At 35.2% G+C, this 16,586-nt stretch overlaps 8 protein-coding genes across 8 annotated transcripts; 6 read left to right on the top strand and 2 right to left on the bottom strand.

Moving 5' to 3' along the window:
• Positions 1-94: 94 nt before the first annotated feature.
• On the top strand, positions 95-2,581 carry L201_002214 (uncharacterized protein; the record flags this gene model as incomplete). Its single annotated transcript, XM_066217991.1, has 12 exons — positions 95-291; positions 387-499; positions 568-580; positions 650-753; positions 840-1,028; positions 1,092-1,144; positions 1,231-1,428; positions 1,506-1,555; positions 1,705-1,778; positions 1,835-1,977; positions 2,037-2,133; positions 2,238-2,581. 12 exons carry the CDS (start codon positions 95-97, stop codon positions 2,579-2,581), a joined length of 1,575 nt encoding a protein of 524 aa, XP_066074088.1.
• A 256-nt stretch (positions 2,582-2,837) lies between these two features.
• On the bottom strand, positions 2,838-3,953 carry L201_002213 (uncharacterized protein; the record flags this gene model as incomplete). The annotated part of the gene is made up of 4 exons (XM_066217990.1): positions 2,838-2,858; positions 2,933-2,965; positions 3,038-3,856; positions 3,945-3,953. The coding sequence occupies 4 exons, from the start codon at positions 3,951-3,953 to the stop codon at positions 2,838-2,840; spliced, it is 882 nt and encodes a 293-aa protein (XP_066074087.1).
• A 1,011-nt stretch (positions 3,954-4,964) lies between these two features.
• L201_002212 (thioredoxin) lies at positions 4,965-6,368 on the top strand (the record flags this gene model as incomplete). The annotated part of the gene is made up of 8 exons (XM_066217989.1): positions 4,965-5,001; positions 5,058-5,108; positions 5,167-5,177; positions 5,236-5,292; positions 5,361-5,381; positions 5,460-5,558; positions 5,627-6,215; positions 6,283-6,368. 8 exons carry the CDS (start codon positions 4,965-4,967, stop codon positions 6,366-6,368), a joined length of 951 nt encoding a protein of 316 aa, XP_066074086.1.
• A 508-nt stretch (positions 6,369-6,876) lies between these two features.
• On the top strand, positions 6,877-8,175 carry L201_002211 (uncharacterized protein; the record flags this gene model as incomplete). The annotated part of the gene is made up of 4 exons (XM_066217988.1): positions 6,877-7,197; positions 7,317-7,705; positions 7,777-7,981; positions 8,050-8,175. The coding sequence occupies 4 exons, from the start codon at positions 6,877-6,879 to the stop codon at positions 8,173-8,175; spliced, it is 1,041 nt and encodes a 346-aa protein (XP_066074085.1).
• A 1,502-nt stretch (positions 8,176-9,677) lies between these two features.
• Positions 9,678-11,415, top strand: L201_002210 (uncharacterized protein; the record flags this gene model as incomplete). Its single annotated transcript, XM_066217987.1, has 9 exons — positions 9,678-10,052; positions 10,131-10,188; positions 10,254-10,316; positions 10,380-10,515; positions 10,589-10,752; positions 10,834-10,960; positions 11,051-11,109; positions 11,180-11,256; positions 11,341-11,415. 9 exons carry the CDS (start codon positions 9,678-9,680, stop codon positions 11,413-11,415), a joined length of 1,134 nt encoding a protein of 377 aa, XP_066074084.1.
• A 146-nt stretch (positions 11,416-11,561) lies between these two features.
• On the top strand, positions 11,562-12,290 carry L201_002209 (uncharacterized protein; the record flags this gene model as incomplete). Its single annotated transcript, XM_066217986.1, has 4 exons — positions 11,562-11,642; positions 11,740-11,872; positions 11,955-12,144; positions 12,266-12,290. 4 exons carry the CDS (start codon positions 11,562-11,564, stop codon positions 12,288-12,290), a joined length of 429 nt encoding a protein of 142 aa, XP_066074083.1.
• Positions 12,291-12,912: 622 nt separating this feature from the next.
• On the bottom strand, positions 12,913-14,621 carry L201_002208 (uncharacterized protein; the record flags this gene model as incomplete). Its single annotated transcript, XM_066217985.1, has 5 exons — positions 12,913-13,149; positions 13,257-13,536; positions 13,626-14,182; positions 14,278-14,367; positions 14,472-14,621. The coding sequence occupies 5 exons, from the start codon at positions 14,619-14,621 to the stop codon at positions 12,913-12,915; spliced, it is 1,314 nt and encodes a 437-aa protein (XP_066074082.1).
• A 644-nt stretch (positions 14,622-15,265) lies between these two features.
• L201_002207 (uncharacterized protein) lies at positions 15,266-16,378 on the top strand (the record flags this gene model as incomplete). Its single annotated transcript, XM_066217984.1, has 6 exons — positions 15,266-15,277; positions 15,380-15,495; positions 15,561-15,714; positions 15,779-15,829; positions 16,115-16,246; positions 16,325-16,378. The coding sequence occupies 6 exons, from the start codon at positions 15,266-15,268 to the stop codon at positions 16,376-16,378; spliced, it is 519 nt and encodes a 172-aa protein (XP_066074081.1).
• Between the last annotated feature and the right edge of the window lie 208 nt (positions 16,379-16,586).

Below are 16,586 nucleotides of genomic sequence, written 5' to 3'. Positions count from 1 at the left end.
ACTGATAATCATATTACTGAAGTATACTAAACTTTGAAGATTCGCCTGTTATCTGAAAAGAGGAAAGGCATTTAACTTAAACATCTTAGACAAGATGGCCATAACAACAGAAGAAAAGCTCGTAGGAGCTCAAGCAATATCGAATGAGAATGACAGTAGAACGCCATCAACTATACCAGATCATAAACAATCTTTAGCTGAAGAAATCGCTTCTATGTCACCAGAGGAATTTGAATTAGCAGAAAAGAAATTGATTAAGAAAATTGATCGAAATCTGGTACCATGGATGACGTGAGTTGTATTTCATCTTATATTGATTATATAATTATCGGCGAGCGGATAGTATAGATGAGAATATATGCTGATTAGATAGATATATGATTCAGACTACTTTTCACGATGTCTTTCTTGGATCGTATCAACATAGGTACAGCAAAACTTGCTGGGTTGAACAAAGATTTGAAATTGACTTCTTTACAATATAATACTGCTTCAATGAGTAAGTAGTGGTGATATCGTTTAATAACGTTAAAGATCTGCTGGCTAATTTGTACTGTCATCATATAGTCTTCTTCGTCAGGTAAGATAATCCCGTGAAAGGAATACAATGCTAGGAAATAGGGAACCTGATGTAATTCGGCTTGACTAGTTATGTTGCCGCTGAAGTACCATCGAATTTGGTTCTGAAGAAGTTCAGACCATCTAGATGGATTCCACTCATTATGATTGTGTGGTCTATATTCCAAACTACAAGTGAGTCACGTTGTGCCGGATGATATCAAATAATGTTAGGGCATGTGGCATAAATGAATACTGATATCTTCAGAAACTCTTTATAGTGGGTTTGGTTACGAATTATCATCAATTATTAGCATTGCGATTTTGTTTAGGTCTAGCTGAGAGTGGTTTGTTCCCTGGAATATCATTCTTTTTAACTGGATGGTATAAGAGAAAAGAAGCTTCAAAGAGAATTTCTTTATTCTTTGCTGGTGCCGTTTTAGCTGGTGCTTTCGGTGGTATTTTCGGATGTAAGTATTACAGTCATATCCCTTAAATAGCGTATATAAGCTGATTTCATAAATAATGGTTAGACGCTTTAAGTAGAATGGACGGTGTAGGTGGAAAATCTGGATGGTCATGGATCGTGAGTATATTCTTCTCTCAACTCGACGGCGTGAAAGCAAGGTTGAAGATTTGAGCTTATTAAACAATTGAATTTTGACTTGGTAGTTCATCATCGAAGGTCTTTTATCATTCGTTGTTGGCATAGCATCCATATGGATGGTTCACGATTGGCCAGATCAAGCTAAATTCTTGACCCCCCTTGAGAAAGAAATGGTCATCCTCAGATTAAAAGAAGATACAGGTATTATGCAAGAAGGTACATTTAGTTGGAAAGTGGTTAAAAAAGCTTTGAAAGATTGGAAGGTGAGCCTCAATACATATGCTGCACACTCACAATTCTAGCAAGATGCAGTACTGATCGATTCGACTATGTGAAATAGACTCCAACATTTATGTTGATGTATATTGGTTGTGCCGAACCTATTTACAGGTGAGTCGATGATTTCTCAATACTTGAATCTTCATTGACGATATCATGGCTAACATATTGATTGGTCCTTTCTCCTATTAGTCAATCGTATGTTCATGAGCTCGACTATGGTCAAACGTGGTTTTGAATTATACTGATACTATCCATAGTCTGTTCTCTCCTACAATCATTGCAGCTCTTGGTAAATTCACTACAGCCCAATCGTTACTCTTAAGTACACCTCGTAAGTCATAATCAGTTTTTATGATATTGAATGAAGCTCGCTAACAATTGTTCCAGCTTATGTACTCGCCTTCATAACTACAATGGGTACCGCATATCTCTCCGACCGAACGGGTAAAAGAGGATTCTTCTTGATGTTCTGGTCTGCGATGGCTGCTATTGGATATCTCCTTTTCTTGGTCATTCCAATTAGATATCCAGTGAGTGATTATACGTTTCTCAGTCATCAGAAGAAATATTGACAGGTTCATTCAAATAGGGTGGTTTGTATTTCGCTGTATTTTTGACAACCTGTTCAATCGCCCCATGTATAGCTACAGTTATTGTATGGTCAGGTAATACTTTTGGTAATCATTGTAAGTTGGCCACAACATTTCACATATATCACTGGGGATTAATTCGGATTAATATACTGATTTCGCTAATCCTTGATTTTGATTTTGATTTTCGAATAAAATAGATAAAAAAGCAACATCAATGGGATTAATATTCTCATTAGGAAATTCAGGTGGTATAATATCATCTCAAGTATATAGAGGTAAAGATTCACCTAGATATTTAGTTGGTCAAGGTGTAACATTTGGATTTTCATGTATATGTTTTATTACAACATGTATAATGTTTATTGGATTATCAAGAGAAAATAAACGTAGACAAAATTTATATGGTTCACCACCTTCAATAGGTCAATCGAATGAATGGTATTCAGAAGAAGGTAAAAAGAAATATGGTTTAGAAGGTATGACTAGAGAAGAAATTGTCGAATTGGGTGATGATCATCCTGCACATAGATTTATTTTATAGATTCAATTAATAGGTTTCATATAGTGTGATTAATGGCGACAAAGGGATTTTCTGGAAATAATGGGTTTTGCGTCATAGGTCGAGATCATAGTTAGGTTATGTACTCAAGGCCTTATATACACAAAGAGACTCAGTAGAAAGTATAGTATAGAATATAATATAATAATCATCATCATGCATAGTTATCATTTGGTCATCTATCATATAAACGAAAAAAAAGGGTGACAAACAGAGGTACATTGATTCAGTCAGCGTACTAATATTTCTCGACTTTGTCCTGGAGGTGTTTAATGAGAATTTTCGTCAACGATTCTGGTATTATATTATATAGATAGAATCTTTGTGACTTACCTCTAATGACTTTGCCCAAGATGGTTGGATAGACTGATAAAGGTGACAGATCGATAACATCAATCAATGCATGACAATTATCTTTGCAAAAAATCTTTCACTCACCTTAGGTTTAGGTCTATAAAATGTAGGACGAAATTCGCGATTACTCATCAAAGGTTTATCAACTGTGAAAGTGTCTGCAGTGTTTGATCCTCCTTGACTACTTTGCGAGTTGCAGTGTGGAATATCGATGACATGATGGTTCAGTCCTAAGTGAGAATGGATGTCATCACTGTGTAGGTGATTATAGTCGGTATGTGGCGAATTTGTATCGTTATAAGGTAAAGAGGGTTTTTTCGATTTATTTACCCAAGGAGGACTACTTAGGTTGTCATCACCACACATGTCATCCACCTGAGACACTGTGTACTGGAAAATGGGGTGATCAGATTCGGGCCATTGCCGGTATTCAGCTGAATCGGCGTGCCTACTACAGGTCAGAGAGCCACAAGGGATAGAAGATAAACATTCGGGAGGTGCAGCGTTGAATTGATGTAACTCATCTTGCGCAGCTGATGAAAACCCTTTGGCGGCAGATAATGAATATGGCGCATATCTGTCAGTCCCTTCAAGAAGGGTATCTTTCAAACCAGCTTCAAGATCAAATCCATCATTTGATTCGGCATCGATATTAACGGTACTTGGTGTACTTGAAGGAGTGATTCCGGGGAATGAACCAGGAACTTGGAGTAGCGGAGAATGCAGTGAGCGAGTTTGGCTTGATTCTAGAAAATGTTGAAAATCTTGATAATCATCAGGCGGTCTAGATGCAGTTGTAAATGTGGATGGAGAAGGCCAAGGTGCTTGACTTCTTGCAAATCTCTCACGTTGCCTCTGGGAGAGGCATGTAGAAACTATTATTTCGAAAGATGAACAATTTGGCTATATTACAGAAATCCAACAGTAAATTCATGGAGTTTTCCATTGCATCATTTCTACCTAAAAAGGAGACAGGGGGGCGAACACTCACATTTGACATTTTTTTTATGGGGATTGAAGTCGAATTTCGTTCTGGCGAATCATGAACCGGAATGGCATCTTGTTCCTGATCCTCATAATAAAGCACACTCAGAATAATACAGTATTTATACCAAGGAGGAAACTGAACACTATGTAAAAGAAAAGTTGTTCTTTGAAACTCAGCCAAGTGGTCCACCTTTGAGAATGTGGCAGCTCCTTTGAGTATGGAAACGTTTCGAAACCGTGAAAAGGGCATTGTGAAGTGTATTACGAGAAGGGTGGCTAAACCCTCAGGATCCTATGACCTACCTCATCCCAGAATGATCACAAATCTGAGAAAGAGATCATATACAATGGTCTTCGATTCGGTCATATTGTAAATAGTGATGATATACAATTTTATCTCGGCATTTCCCTCAACATAAAATAAAGGACCAATCAAAGTGCACACCAGGAAAACAAACATCATTTTGTATTGGAAAGCACTCATTGATTCTGGGCTTCCTAAAATATTTTAAAGCTCCAAAGCATGAATAAAAGTTAAAGGAAATCACCCTTATCTGCATGGTGGTCGTCAGAAGTGCATAATGAATGCTACAGACTCTCAATGGAAGGATGAGAGAAGACGCCACATTCGCCCAAGCGACTTCGTCACGGGACTGAGCATAGGTGCGAACAGCCAAAATGCCTTCTTGTACTCGCATATCGAGGAAGACAGACTCAAGGACGACGATACGACGAAAAAAAGACAAGTCTAGGATCGCTTGAATATACATCCATATTATCGTTCGCACAGTCTGAAGATTACGTAATATACCGCAGATGTTTACAACGGCGACGACCACCACGTACTTTCGGTGGCCTTCGGTCCCCTTTCAGTCGCGCTCAGCTTCCATATTGATGATGCTGGCAATGATGAGGATAACAATAACGACAGTACTTATAGTTATAGATAAAGCTATATTGTAGAGCATTGTTCTGTATTAAGAATCGACTTTCATCATCATAACCAAAACATTCAGCGTCCAACATGGCACCGAATATAACGGAAATAGGTTCAACTTCTGGTATGTTATTGGGACGGATTATCAGAACATCACAGATTACTAATCAAAGGTTTTAGAATTCGATAATATCGTCAAAGGATTACCATCAAATCAACTTCTCGTGATAGGTGAGTCAGATAAATCTATGCCTCAGATGAGATGTCACGAGCTGATATTGAACGGTAGATTTCCATGCTGTGAGTATTAGGCATAGATGGATCATGCGAAGTATGGGTTTCTAATGCTGGTATTTAGGTATGGTGTGGTCCTTGTCATGCTATAGCTCCTGTTTTAGAACAACTTTCGAACTCAGTGAGTGAGATATGCTCAATGTGTTACTGGCTGTACGGTAGAAGGTGGCTAACGTCAGTATTCCCCAGTACAAACATGTCAAATTTGTTGTATGTTTTAAAGTGCCTTCCCATACTAAACTGTAAGATTATAGCTGATCTTTATCCTTACGTAAATTCTGTGAATAGAAAATCGATGTAGATAAGCAAGCTCAATTAGCACAGCGATTCCAAGTAAGAGCAATGCCTACATTCAAGTTCTTGAAAGGAGGAAGAGAGGTAGATGAGGTGAGTAGAGTAGTTCAAGCCGAAACAACTCCCGAATGACTTACTGATCATACATATCTCTATATCAGCTTCGCGGTGCTTCACCTCCTCAATTGAACGCACTGGTCTCCAAACATGCTGGTAATCCCGAATCTATCAAAAATGCTTCAGCATCATCATCATCATCATCTTCTACAGTTAAATCATCAAGTAATGAAATAAAAGAAGGATCATTATTAAAACAAATTGTATCAAATGGATTATCATGTTTAAATGAATCTTCTGAACATCCATTATCATCTATAATTGGACCTAATCCAGGTCCAAAAGGTGTATCATATTTAGAATCTGATGTTGATTCAGAATTATTAATTTCAATACCATTTCAAGATCAAATTAAATTAAAATCTATATCAATTTTTAGTATAGTTTCACCATCACAAGCACCTAAAACAATTGAATTATATATTAATCAACCAAATATAGATTTTCAAGATACAGAAAATTTAAATCCTTCACAAGAATTAGAATTAACACAAGAACAAATTAAAAAAGGGGAAAAAATCGATTTAAGATTTGTTAGATTTCAAAATGTTAGATCACTTCAAATTCTAGTAAAAAGTAATCAAGAAGATGAAGAAACTACTAGAATTGATTCTATTGATCTTTTCGGTACAAGTGAGTGAATGTCTTCGTCAATTAATTGTTACACCCAAAATGCGGCTGACATTTTCCCTTTGTAAAGCTGGTGATGCAAGTTCAGAAAAACCTTCCCCCGCTCAGCAAGGTGGAGGGGGATCCATGTTGGAAAGGTTAATGGGCAGAGGCTAGGTTGACCACGATGACTGTTCATCTGATGATTAAATCTGCACGTTGTTAAGAATTAGGACGGCATTGATGCTGTGTAACGTGTAGATAACGATCATGCAACCTTTTTTATGCATGTACTCATACACACAATTTGCCAAGAATACGCCACGTGTAAACTATTACAGTGTGTCGATATATATCGATGTTTGCTGGAATTCGATCCTTTTAACCTTTTGACGGGATAATTTTTGTGCGGTGGAGGTTGTCCATTTCTTGTAAAAGGTATCGATTTGTCGATTATGCACTATGACGTACCATTATTGATACTACTACACTACTATACTGGGAACGTCACAGATCATAAAGATGGGAGATATGTATACACATCGAAGGTATGCAACTCTCTTTTTCTTGGTAAGATATATAAACCATCAAGTGATCGTGCAAATCGCTTTTTATTTCTTCTTTCATATCAAACGAATTTTGTATCTAGCATCTGACTTTATTGAACGAATATCTAATATACAAAATGCAATCAATCTTACATCCAATCATTGGTCCAGCTGGACCGGAAAAGAAAGATATTACAGGTACTGTCAGTGTAATTACTGGTGGTGCTTTAGGTATAGGATTTGAAGTCGCAAAATTTTTCGCTTTATATGGTGGACATGTAATTATGGTTAACAGAAAAGAAGAACAAGGTGAAAAAGCTATTAAAGATATTGAAGCTCAAGTTAAAGAAAAAGGATCAAAAGGTTCTGTTGAATGGGTTGGTTGTGATTTAGGTAATTTATCACAAGTAAAAGAAGTTTTTGGTGGTTTAGCTAAAAGATTAGATAGACTTGACTATGTGAGTAACCCGTCATCCATCTGCTTACAGCTATCCTTGTAGTAACTCCAATATACCTTATACATATCGCTTTTCTACCGGTACATTCTTACGAAGCTAATTACTCTAATATTTCACAGTTGATCTGTTCATCAGGTATCAATTCAAATCAATTCGGATTGGATTCTGATGGAATTGATAGACATTTTGGTGTTAATGCATTAGGACATTATTATGTTATAAACCTATTATATCCATTATTAAGAAAAACATCAAATTTACCCGGTGTCGCAAAAGGTTCAGTAAGAATCGTATTTGAATCTTCTGAAATGCATAGATTTGCACCTGGATCAGAAGATTCAGCATCAAGAGGTAGAGGTTGTCATTTTGGTTCAGAAGAAGAAATTACAGAAGCTGGAAAAGAATTAGGTCCAGTTGAATTATATGGTAGAACTAAATTAGCAATGATTCTTTACTCAAAAGCTATAAGAGATAAAGTTATCAAAAAGAATAACGATGATATTTATATGTAAGTTGATATGCACCTTTCACTGAATGGCGTGTGACAAAGACTGATTGAAGGGCATTCCCTCTGTTTAGCCTTGCTGTACATCCTGGTGCTGTCAACACTGATATGCAAGATCAATGGGAAGCTGCTTATCCAGGTATAACTGGTAAAATTACCAAGTACCTTACTTTAGCTGGTGGTAGAGATCCAGAACAAGGTAGTTACAGTGCTTTATACGCTGCCTTAAGTCCTGAAGTAGTTGAAAAAGACTGGAATGGTGTTTACCTCAGTGATCCTGTGAGTATCCTCCCCCTTATAACCCTGGTGAGAAACGATGATACTGATCGTCCATGTGTCCTGAATAGGCTACCCTCGGTAAAGAGACCGCTCAAGGTGCCGATCTCAACCTTGCCACTTCCCTTTGGGAATTGAGTGAAAGAATGGTCAAGCGAATCTTAGGTGACGACGCCCTTGAGAACTGGAGTAAATAAAAAGTAATGAAGAAGCTTGATATATAGTATTTGTAGCAAATTAATGAAGCATCATGTATTTAATTATCTAAGTATATGATGACGAATAAACATATTTCCGCATCGAGGGAGCGATCAATGTCCTAATGTTTGTTGATGAGTGATTGTATATACAGCCTGATAAAGCAGATGGCTGCATCGCGTCATAATATCTTACACGTTATTTAATCATCAAAGAGACAATTATCGAAAATTGCGAACGAATAATTTCATTTACTGCCCAACCAATAACCAAAGGTGACATATGAGTTGCTATTCGGAATAAAAAGTCTTACCAACAATGGTTAGATTTCTTTCATGGTGTGCGATTTGAGCATATAGTTTTTTTCAGATGCGGTACCGTTCACTTGTGAATACTATACTGTATATAACTGATAGTCGTCATCTGAAAATGTAATAGGCGATAAAACGCTAGAAAAGTTATCGATTTGCTTTACTATCTTTTAAGAATATGATGATGCTAACGATGATCAATGTTGAAAATAAGTTTCGCGCAATAGGTTACAAGATTTAGAGAATTATTCCAGATAATCCTGAAAGATATCTTGAATTTATGACGAGCTCTGGAAAAAAAGAGTCCGCTATCCTATTATGTAGAGTACTATTATATTGTATATCGGTATCAGATTAATCTTAATCATACCATCCAAAAGATAACATCATATCGTATCAACTCATGCCTTACCTTGTATGAGTACACCATTTCACATCCCGGTAAATGCGATATCAACATCATATCTTCCATCCGCTTCTTAAGCATACAGCGTCTGTAAAAACCCTGACTGTAAAGACCACTCGGAAATTTCTTTCACCTTTTTCTTATCTTCAGATTGCATGGAAAATTGTCCTAATTCTAACACAGTCTTGTCGCAGTTAGGTGAGTCATAGCCAAGTAGTAGACCTGCTAAAATAATATAAAAAGAAAAGTCCCCGATCGATATATCGATGGTATCATCTTACGCAACCGCGCTAAGGAACGTTAGCTATACAAAGTAATATACTTCTAACGACTTGAGATCATGTTCTCACACGCGAGATTTGTACTTCACGATAATGTGAATGATGTGATTAGATTATTGGGCTGCTACTTTCACATTTTCACAAGTCATATTAGGCTATTGAATGGATTTCCATTTATTCAGGAAATGGCGAAAGATTAGATTACAATGAAACCTATTTGTTGAAGACATATGATAGCGTGATTATTAACTTTTAAAGCCGACTAACTATTATAGCAGATTTAAGAACTTCTCAAGCGAATGAAGGTATAATGATATGATTTGTTTGAACATGGATATCTATATATAATGCTGTCATATATCCACTAATCTAAAGAAGCTTGTTTCGCTTTTCATTCATCCTCGATTGTCATCTTTAAAGAAATAGATTATAACGTTGAAAAGGCTTCTTCTTCATTCAATTTGAGAAAAGCTTTGACTACCCAATCGATTGGTCGTTCAAAAATGGCTAATCCAGCACCACCAGTATTAATAAATCCAGGAGTGATTGATGAAATATCTCATGCACCTAAACATTCTCACAACACGTCGTCAGCAGATTCAGGAAAAAGTATACCGGGATCACCAGAATCTTATGAAGGGGAAAAGAGAGTCAATCAATTAGATTATCAATATCAATATGGAAGTTCAAATTCATCAAGTGAAGAGATAGATTCAAAATTTTATGAACCACCTGATACTTATGAATCTAAACATCGTTGGGATCCAAGGGCTACTTGGACACCGGAAGAAGAGAAAAAATTAAGAAGAAGGTTAGATTATAAAGTTGCTTTTGTTGCTTGTATTTGTTTTGCTGCTTTACAACTTGATAGAGGTAATGTAAGTTATCATTAACGGTTTGAATCTGAACAATATGCGAATCAGAGAAAATCCGTTACTGATATACCTTTGATGTAGATTTCGAATGCTTTATCCGATAATTTGTTGAAAGATCTTGGGATGACAACTAAAAATTGTAAGTATGGAGTTCGAACAAGGTGTTGTAAGTGTGTAGCTGATGAAAATGATACCCATTATTAGATAACTACGGAATGGCCATTTTTTACCTTTGTTTCTTATCTGCTGAATTACCTTCTCAAATGAGTAAGTTGTAGCTAGATGACTGGATTGAAGGGGTCTAACGGATAAGTTATCTCCACTTGATAGTCTCCAAGAAAGTTGGAAGTGATATTTGGATCCCAATTCAAATGATGTTATGGTCCATAGTCGCTATTGCACAAGTTGGCTTAAATGGTCCAAAATCATTTTACGCTACTAGAGCCTTACTTGGTTTATTGGAAGGGTAAGTTATATTTTCCCCAAGTGATGAAGCATGCTTGAGCCTTATGACTTAATGAAATGTTTCTCGGCTACAGCGGATTTATCGCAGACACGATTTTGTATTTATCATATTATTACACCTCAGCAGAATTAACATTAAGATTATCGTTTTTCTGGATCTCTTATACTGCTACAAACGTTATTGGATCACTTTTAGCTGCTGGTTTACTGAAACTTAGAGGTCATGGTTCAATGGAAGGTAAGTTTCGGAGTTTACTGAGTATTTCACATGTATAAGCGGAAGCGTAGACTGATCTTTGATCTTTCGCTGTACGAATAGGTTGGAGATGGCTTTTCATGTTAGAAGGTATCTTAACATTCTTAATTGGTGTTTGGGCTTTCTTCTATTTACCTGCAAGTCCAACTCAAACTGCGAAATGGTGGAGACCTAAAGGATGGTTTACTGAGTGAGTGTAGTTTGCAGCATTGAATACAATCAGCAGAATTTAGGTGATAATAAAGCTAATGTTGTAATAATTTCTATTTTACTGTTATAGACGAGAAGAAACAATTATCGTCAACAAAGTTTTACGAGATGACCCAACTAAATCGTCTAGTAAGTTGTCAATTACATTTTTCTCCCAAGTTGGTGTATTCCGAAGCTGATACATGATTTCTGAAAATAGTGCACAATAGAGAAGGTCTATCTTTCATTGATTTATGGAGATCATTGACTGATTTCGATATGTGGCCTTTATATCTAGTAAGTTTTGCCTCAAACCAAAAAAACTAAATCAATACAGTCTCTAATTAAACTTCTAACTGATGTTTACTATCCTTTTCGTAGATCGGTATAACAGCATTTATCACACCATCAACTGTACAAGCATATTTCACCTTAACCCTTAAACAATTGAAATAAAATATACAACATTACAAACTAATTTATTAACTATCCCATCATGGATTTTATTTGCTATTGGAAACTTTTCATGTGCATATGCAGCCAAAAAATTCAATACAAGATTATTATTCATTTTGATTCAACCTGTTTGGCATTTAGTCTTCATGATCATTTTAATCTTTTTACCTAATGATATTAATCGTTGGGCAAAATATGCTGTTTTAACTTTAGTTCAAGGTTATCCTGTAAGTTTAACTACTACAGTACCTCATTAGGCAAACTAAATATATCAGAATGTACAGTGATCTAAATGCTAATTCATGATTCTTCGAAATTTATTAGTATTGTCATCCAATTTTAGTTTCTATGAATAGTATGAATGCAGGTTCTGTAAGAACTAGAACAGTAGTAAGTTCAGTATATAATATGGCTGTTCAAGCTGCTTCTCTAATAGCTTCAAATATCTATCAACCATGTAAGTTGATCAACATTTCAACCTTACTTGTGAGAAAATCGTTTAACTGACAATATGGATTGGATTGGATACTCCTTTCTAGCCGATGCTCCATATTATCATAAAGGAAATAGAGTTTTAGCTGGATTATCAGGTGCATCAATTGCTTTAGTCTTATTTGCAAAATTATGGTATTCATATAGAAATAAACAAAAATCAAAGATTTGGGATAATTATACTTTAGCTGAAAAAGAAGAATATTTAGCTACTACTACAGATAAAGGTAATAAGAGGTTAGTTTTTATTTTCGACCATTATCATCATTATCAACATTATCATTATTATTATTAAATTGCTCAAGGGAAAGAACAATGACTGATTCTGACTTTTTTTTTTTAAAAAACATCTGCATAGACTCGATTTCAAATTCTTACATTAGATAGGTACAAATTGTGCAATTAATGTTAAATGACTTGATGTACAAAATGTTTGAAATCAACACTTGTACAGGACACCTGCTTGTCAAATTAAAGAATAATAAACAAATGAGAATAGAATATATTAGAATTAGTAGAAGAAATAAAGGTATACAACACACAATATTCCGGTCTTTACTTGTAATAGAAGAATAAAATGAGCAGAATTAAAATGATAGGCAGTATATAGAATAGTTTGTTCTATTATATGATGAAATGCATTTTATCTTTATTTTAATTTTAATTTTTGTTTTATGAAATACCTGGTGAAAATCCGATTTCTTTGCTATTATATCATGATAAATTCGTTATGATGCATTAAATTATGTTATCTGAGGTTACTTATGGTCGTAAAAGCGATTTATACAAGATATGATTATAGGTAAGAGTCGGTATATGTATGTGTATATACAATAATGAATTGGTATCAAGTGTTTTGTTGAATATGGTATATAAATCCTCAAATTAGGAGTTTGAATAATATGAATAAAGAGAGTAGGTACACGAATCGAAGTTAAAAGAAGCATTCAAAATCATTATTAATTTTACAATATAAACGTCATTTCTGTTCTAAATCCAAACCCTTTATAACCTATGTCCAGGAACAACAGTAAAGATGATAACTAAAATAGCTGTAATTGATATACAAACTAATTCAATCCATAAAGCTCTAATAGTCAACAATTTTTTGACATAAGGTTCTTTGACTTTAATCAATTTAAATGGTGTAGTTTCAGATCGATTAAATAAAGCTAATAAAGGTGATAAAGAATAATATGATGATAATAATAGATTTGTTGCGAATATGAATGGTAATATTGTCTATATACAAATTATCATTAGCCATCGATGATATATGATATAGAGAAGATATTATGTATTTTTTTTTTTCAATGGATCATGCACATAGATGATGAATTTGTACTTACCCATAATCTTGTTAATCTAGGTTTCCAATCCAAGAAAATCAATGAAAAAGCTAAAACGAAACCACCCCATAAACAAATCAATCCTGCGATTAATCTAACAAATGATCCTAAAGGTGTTAAATTTCCAAATGCTTTTGCTCTTAAAAATCTTGGGAAAGCATCTTGTTCTAACGCTTTAAATATATATACTTTTTGTTGATGATACAAATCAGGTATTAAAGGTGATATATCTCCTGTATTATCATTTGATATTGGGAAATTATGAATTCTCAATGAAGGTCTAACATTAATAAAAAAAGGATCAATTATAAGTCAACATTCGATTGACCTATACGAGTTGTTGTAGGCACCCAGGAATTATCGACTCACGGTAGATATATCTCTCTTTCTGCGCCAGGCAACAAATACCTCAAATAAATTCTCTCTGCCCCATCTAATAAAGCTTGTTTTTCAATTGCTCTATCTCTTGAAATCACCACAGGAGCTTTTTGTTTAGGTGTTGAAGAAGAACCAAATTTACCTCTTAAAGACATTTTACCACTTGGAGTCATTGAAGGTCTATCTTTATTTTGTGGTTTCCCATCATTAATTGTTTGAACACCTAATTCATTTAATGTTGATGAACGTGTAGGTGTAGGTGAAAATGTATTTGATCTAGGTTGATTACCATGTGATTCTGTATCTCTTCTTTCTCTACCTATTATAGGTGAATGTTGTCCATGATCAAATTCACCTTGTTGTGATCTAGGTGAAAAATCATGTTGTTGTTGTTGATTCCCAAAACCCTGATTTAGGTTTGCTGGATTAGGTGAATTAGGTTGTGAAGATAAAGATAATAAAGGTGAAAAATGTGATCCATTAACTCTAGCATAATTCGCAAATTCTGGCCATTCATCTTCAATTGATCTACCTGATTTCTTTAGATCCTATATTTCGTAAGATTTAAACCGTATTAGTTACAGTTACAATCATGCACATTGCCCTTTCTCCTTTTCGTGTAAAGATAACTAATGAAACTCACCTTGAAATACGCTTTACACATATTTTCATGTTGTTGAACATCTAACCAGAAATCTAATGCATCTTCAGCAGATTCACGTTGAAGAAATATCTGCGCACGGACGTTGACGCGATCAGCTTTGGCCGTCTCTGCTATACCATATCATACTTTCTTCGCCTGAACGTAGATTATTTGATAAGTGAGGATCAACTTACATAGAAACAGAACAAATCGAGTGGTGGTCTAGTACGTCTATCTAATACTTCTTGTAAGGTAGGTAGTCTATTAAGTTTCAAATATCTTGATCCTGATAATCTACGCTGTTCTTTCGTTGTCTGAGGAGGAGGATCAGATTTTTCGTTCATCTTGGAAGGTGATCCAGTCTGCTTAATTATCTTGAATTTATGCTCTTCCTGATTTTACAATGTATCTCGTACGAATTAGTTGATATGTTTGAAGAATATAATGAAAGTGGGTATTAAAGGAATTGTGTTATCTATAATCTATCTGGTGCGTATATGTAAGGATGTTAACATGATATATCAACATGATTAACTGTTGATGTTTTTGACCGAGTATCATTCCCAAGTTTCAGAGTAAACACACACGCAACGTAATTAGCCACGTGAAGGCCAGATGGAGTCTTCATGACGTGGATTTCTCGCCCTAGACAAATTCCCCTATCACTCTTCATATAAAACACCCCACTTTCACCAAATTAACATTCGACGCCCAAACAAGTTAGTTACCTTACCTGACACCTCGCTAACATCCCACACTCTAACATTCTCAAACATTCCATTTCTCTACTTCTTCTCTTCTTCTTTCGTATACCATTTTGATAATAGTCACATATTTCACCTGGTCACTTGGAAGAATTAACTAAATGCGATAACCTCATCCAGATACACTCCTCTTCACCAAATCGTCTGTACTCTGTTCATTTAGGGTAGTTGAGGGAGTGAAGAGGTTTCTTTGAACCCTCCTCTTTTGCTGAAAACTAGGCAGGATGTTTTTCCTGGTTGGTATCATTAATCACTTTTCATGCCGTGTAAAAGTCATTTTCACGCGCTGACATAAAAAAATGTGAAAATATGTATTTTTTCCCTCTGATAATATATAGAGAGAACTTACACATACAATCTTACTTCATCCTTCATATTTCGGTGCTCAATTAGAAGATTATTTAAGACAGAAATTATATGAAGATGTCGAAGGTACTTGTAGTGGTAAACATGGGTAAGTTATACATTCAGCTTTTGATCTCATCTCTGTACGATAAACTGACTATACAATTTCAACAGTTATATCATATCAGTGATAACGATATCCGATATTGGTGAAGGTAAAATAATGCCCTCTACAGGTCAAGCAAAATTTAAAACTACCTACACAGCTATTGTGATGAAACCTTTCAAAGGCGAAGTCGTTGATGGTAAAGTCGTCAACGTAAATAAGGTGAGTTAAATCAGCTGAAATTCACTCTTGTGGTAAGACCCTTAGCTGACTCTTATCTGTCTAGATGGGCTTCTTCGCTATGGTCGGTCCATTACAAGTCTTCGTCTCATGTCATGTAAGTGAAAATCTTACCAATCTGTAACAAAAGTTGTGTTACCACCCATGCTTTTTCTCTTTTCTCCTTTCCAATCCGTCCACACCCATTTATGATGAATACACAATGCATAGGGACAGCAGACCTCTAATATGGGGCATGTTGATTATGCCGGGATGATCTTGTAGTAATTGATCGATTATCTCTGAACTTTTTTCGCTCTCTTCCGTATATATAATCCAATCAATTCTGATGTATGGGCGCGAGCTGATTAAAAACAAAATACGTGTTTTTCCACAACAATAGCTCACCCATTCAGATATGAAATATGATCCAAATGCTTCACCACCATGTTACAGATCAAATGATGAAATTATCCAAAAAGACACCAAAGTAAGAATGCAAATTGTAGGTTGTAGAGTAGAAGCAAATGATATTGTAAGTATACTTAAACCTAAATTAGCTTCATAGGCCGATGATCCACGGATATAAGCTGATCGTCTCGGCCTCTATTAGTTCGCTATTGGTACCATCAAGAAAGATTTCTTGGGTCAAATAAGAGAAGACTAGGTGCATCAATGAACAAATTTATCATCATCATCTATCTTATATCTCATCAGTCGTTTAAGAACGAGAAGAATCAAATTTCAGAATCAAAATTATCTTGTACAAACCTATGATATATATAGTTATCCTTTTTGTGTGTTATGCTTTCTCAACAACCTGTCAGAATAGAATATATATATATATATATATATATTAATAAAATGAAAAAATG

Source organism: Kwoniella dendrophila, chromosome 2 (assembly GCF_036810415.1).
Source record: "Kwoniella dendrophila CBS 6074 chromosome 2, complete sequence".
Classification (NCBI taxonomy): domain Eukaryota; kingdom Fungi; phylum Basidiomycota; class Tremellomycetes; order Tremellales; family Cryptococcaceae; genus Kwoniella; species Kwoniella dendrophila.
The sequence above is the reverse complement of the archived record's forward strand: the minus strand, read 5'-3'. Positions and strand labels throughout refer to the sequence as shown.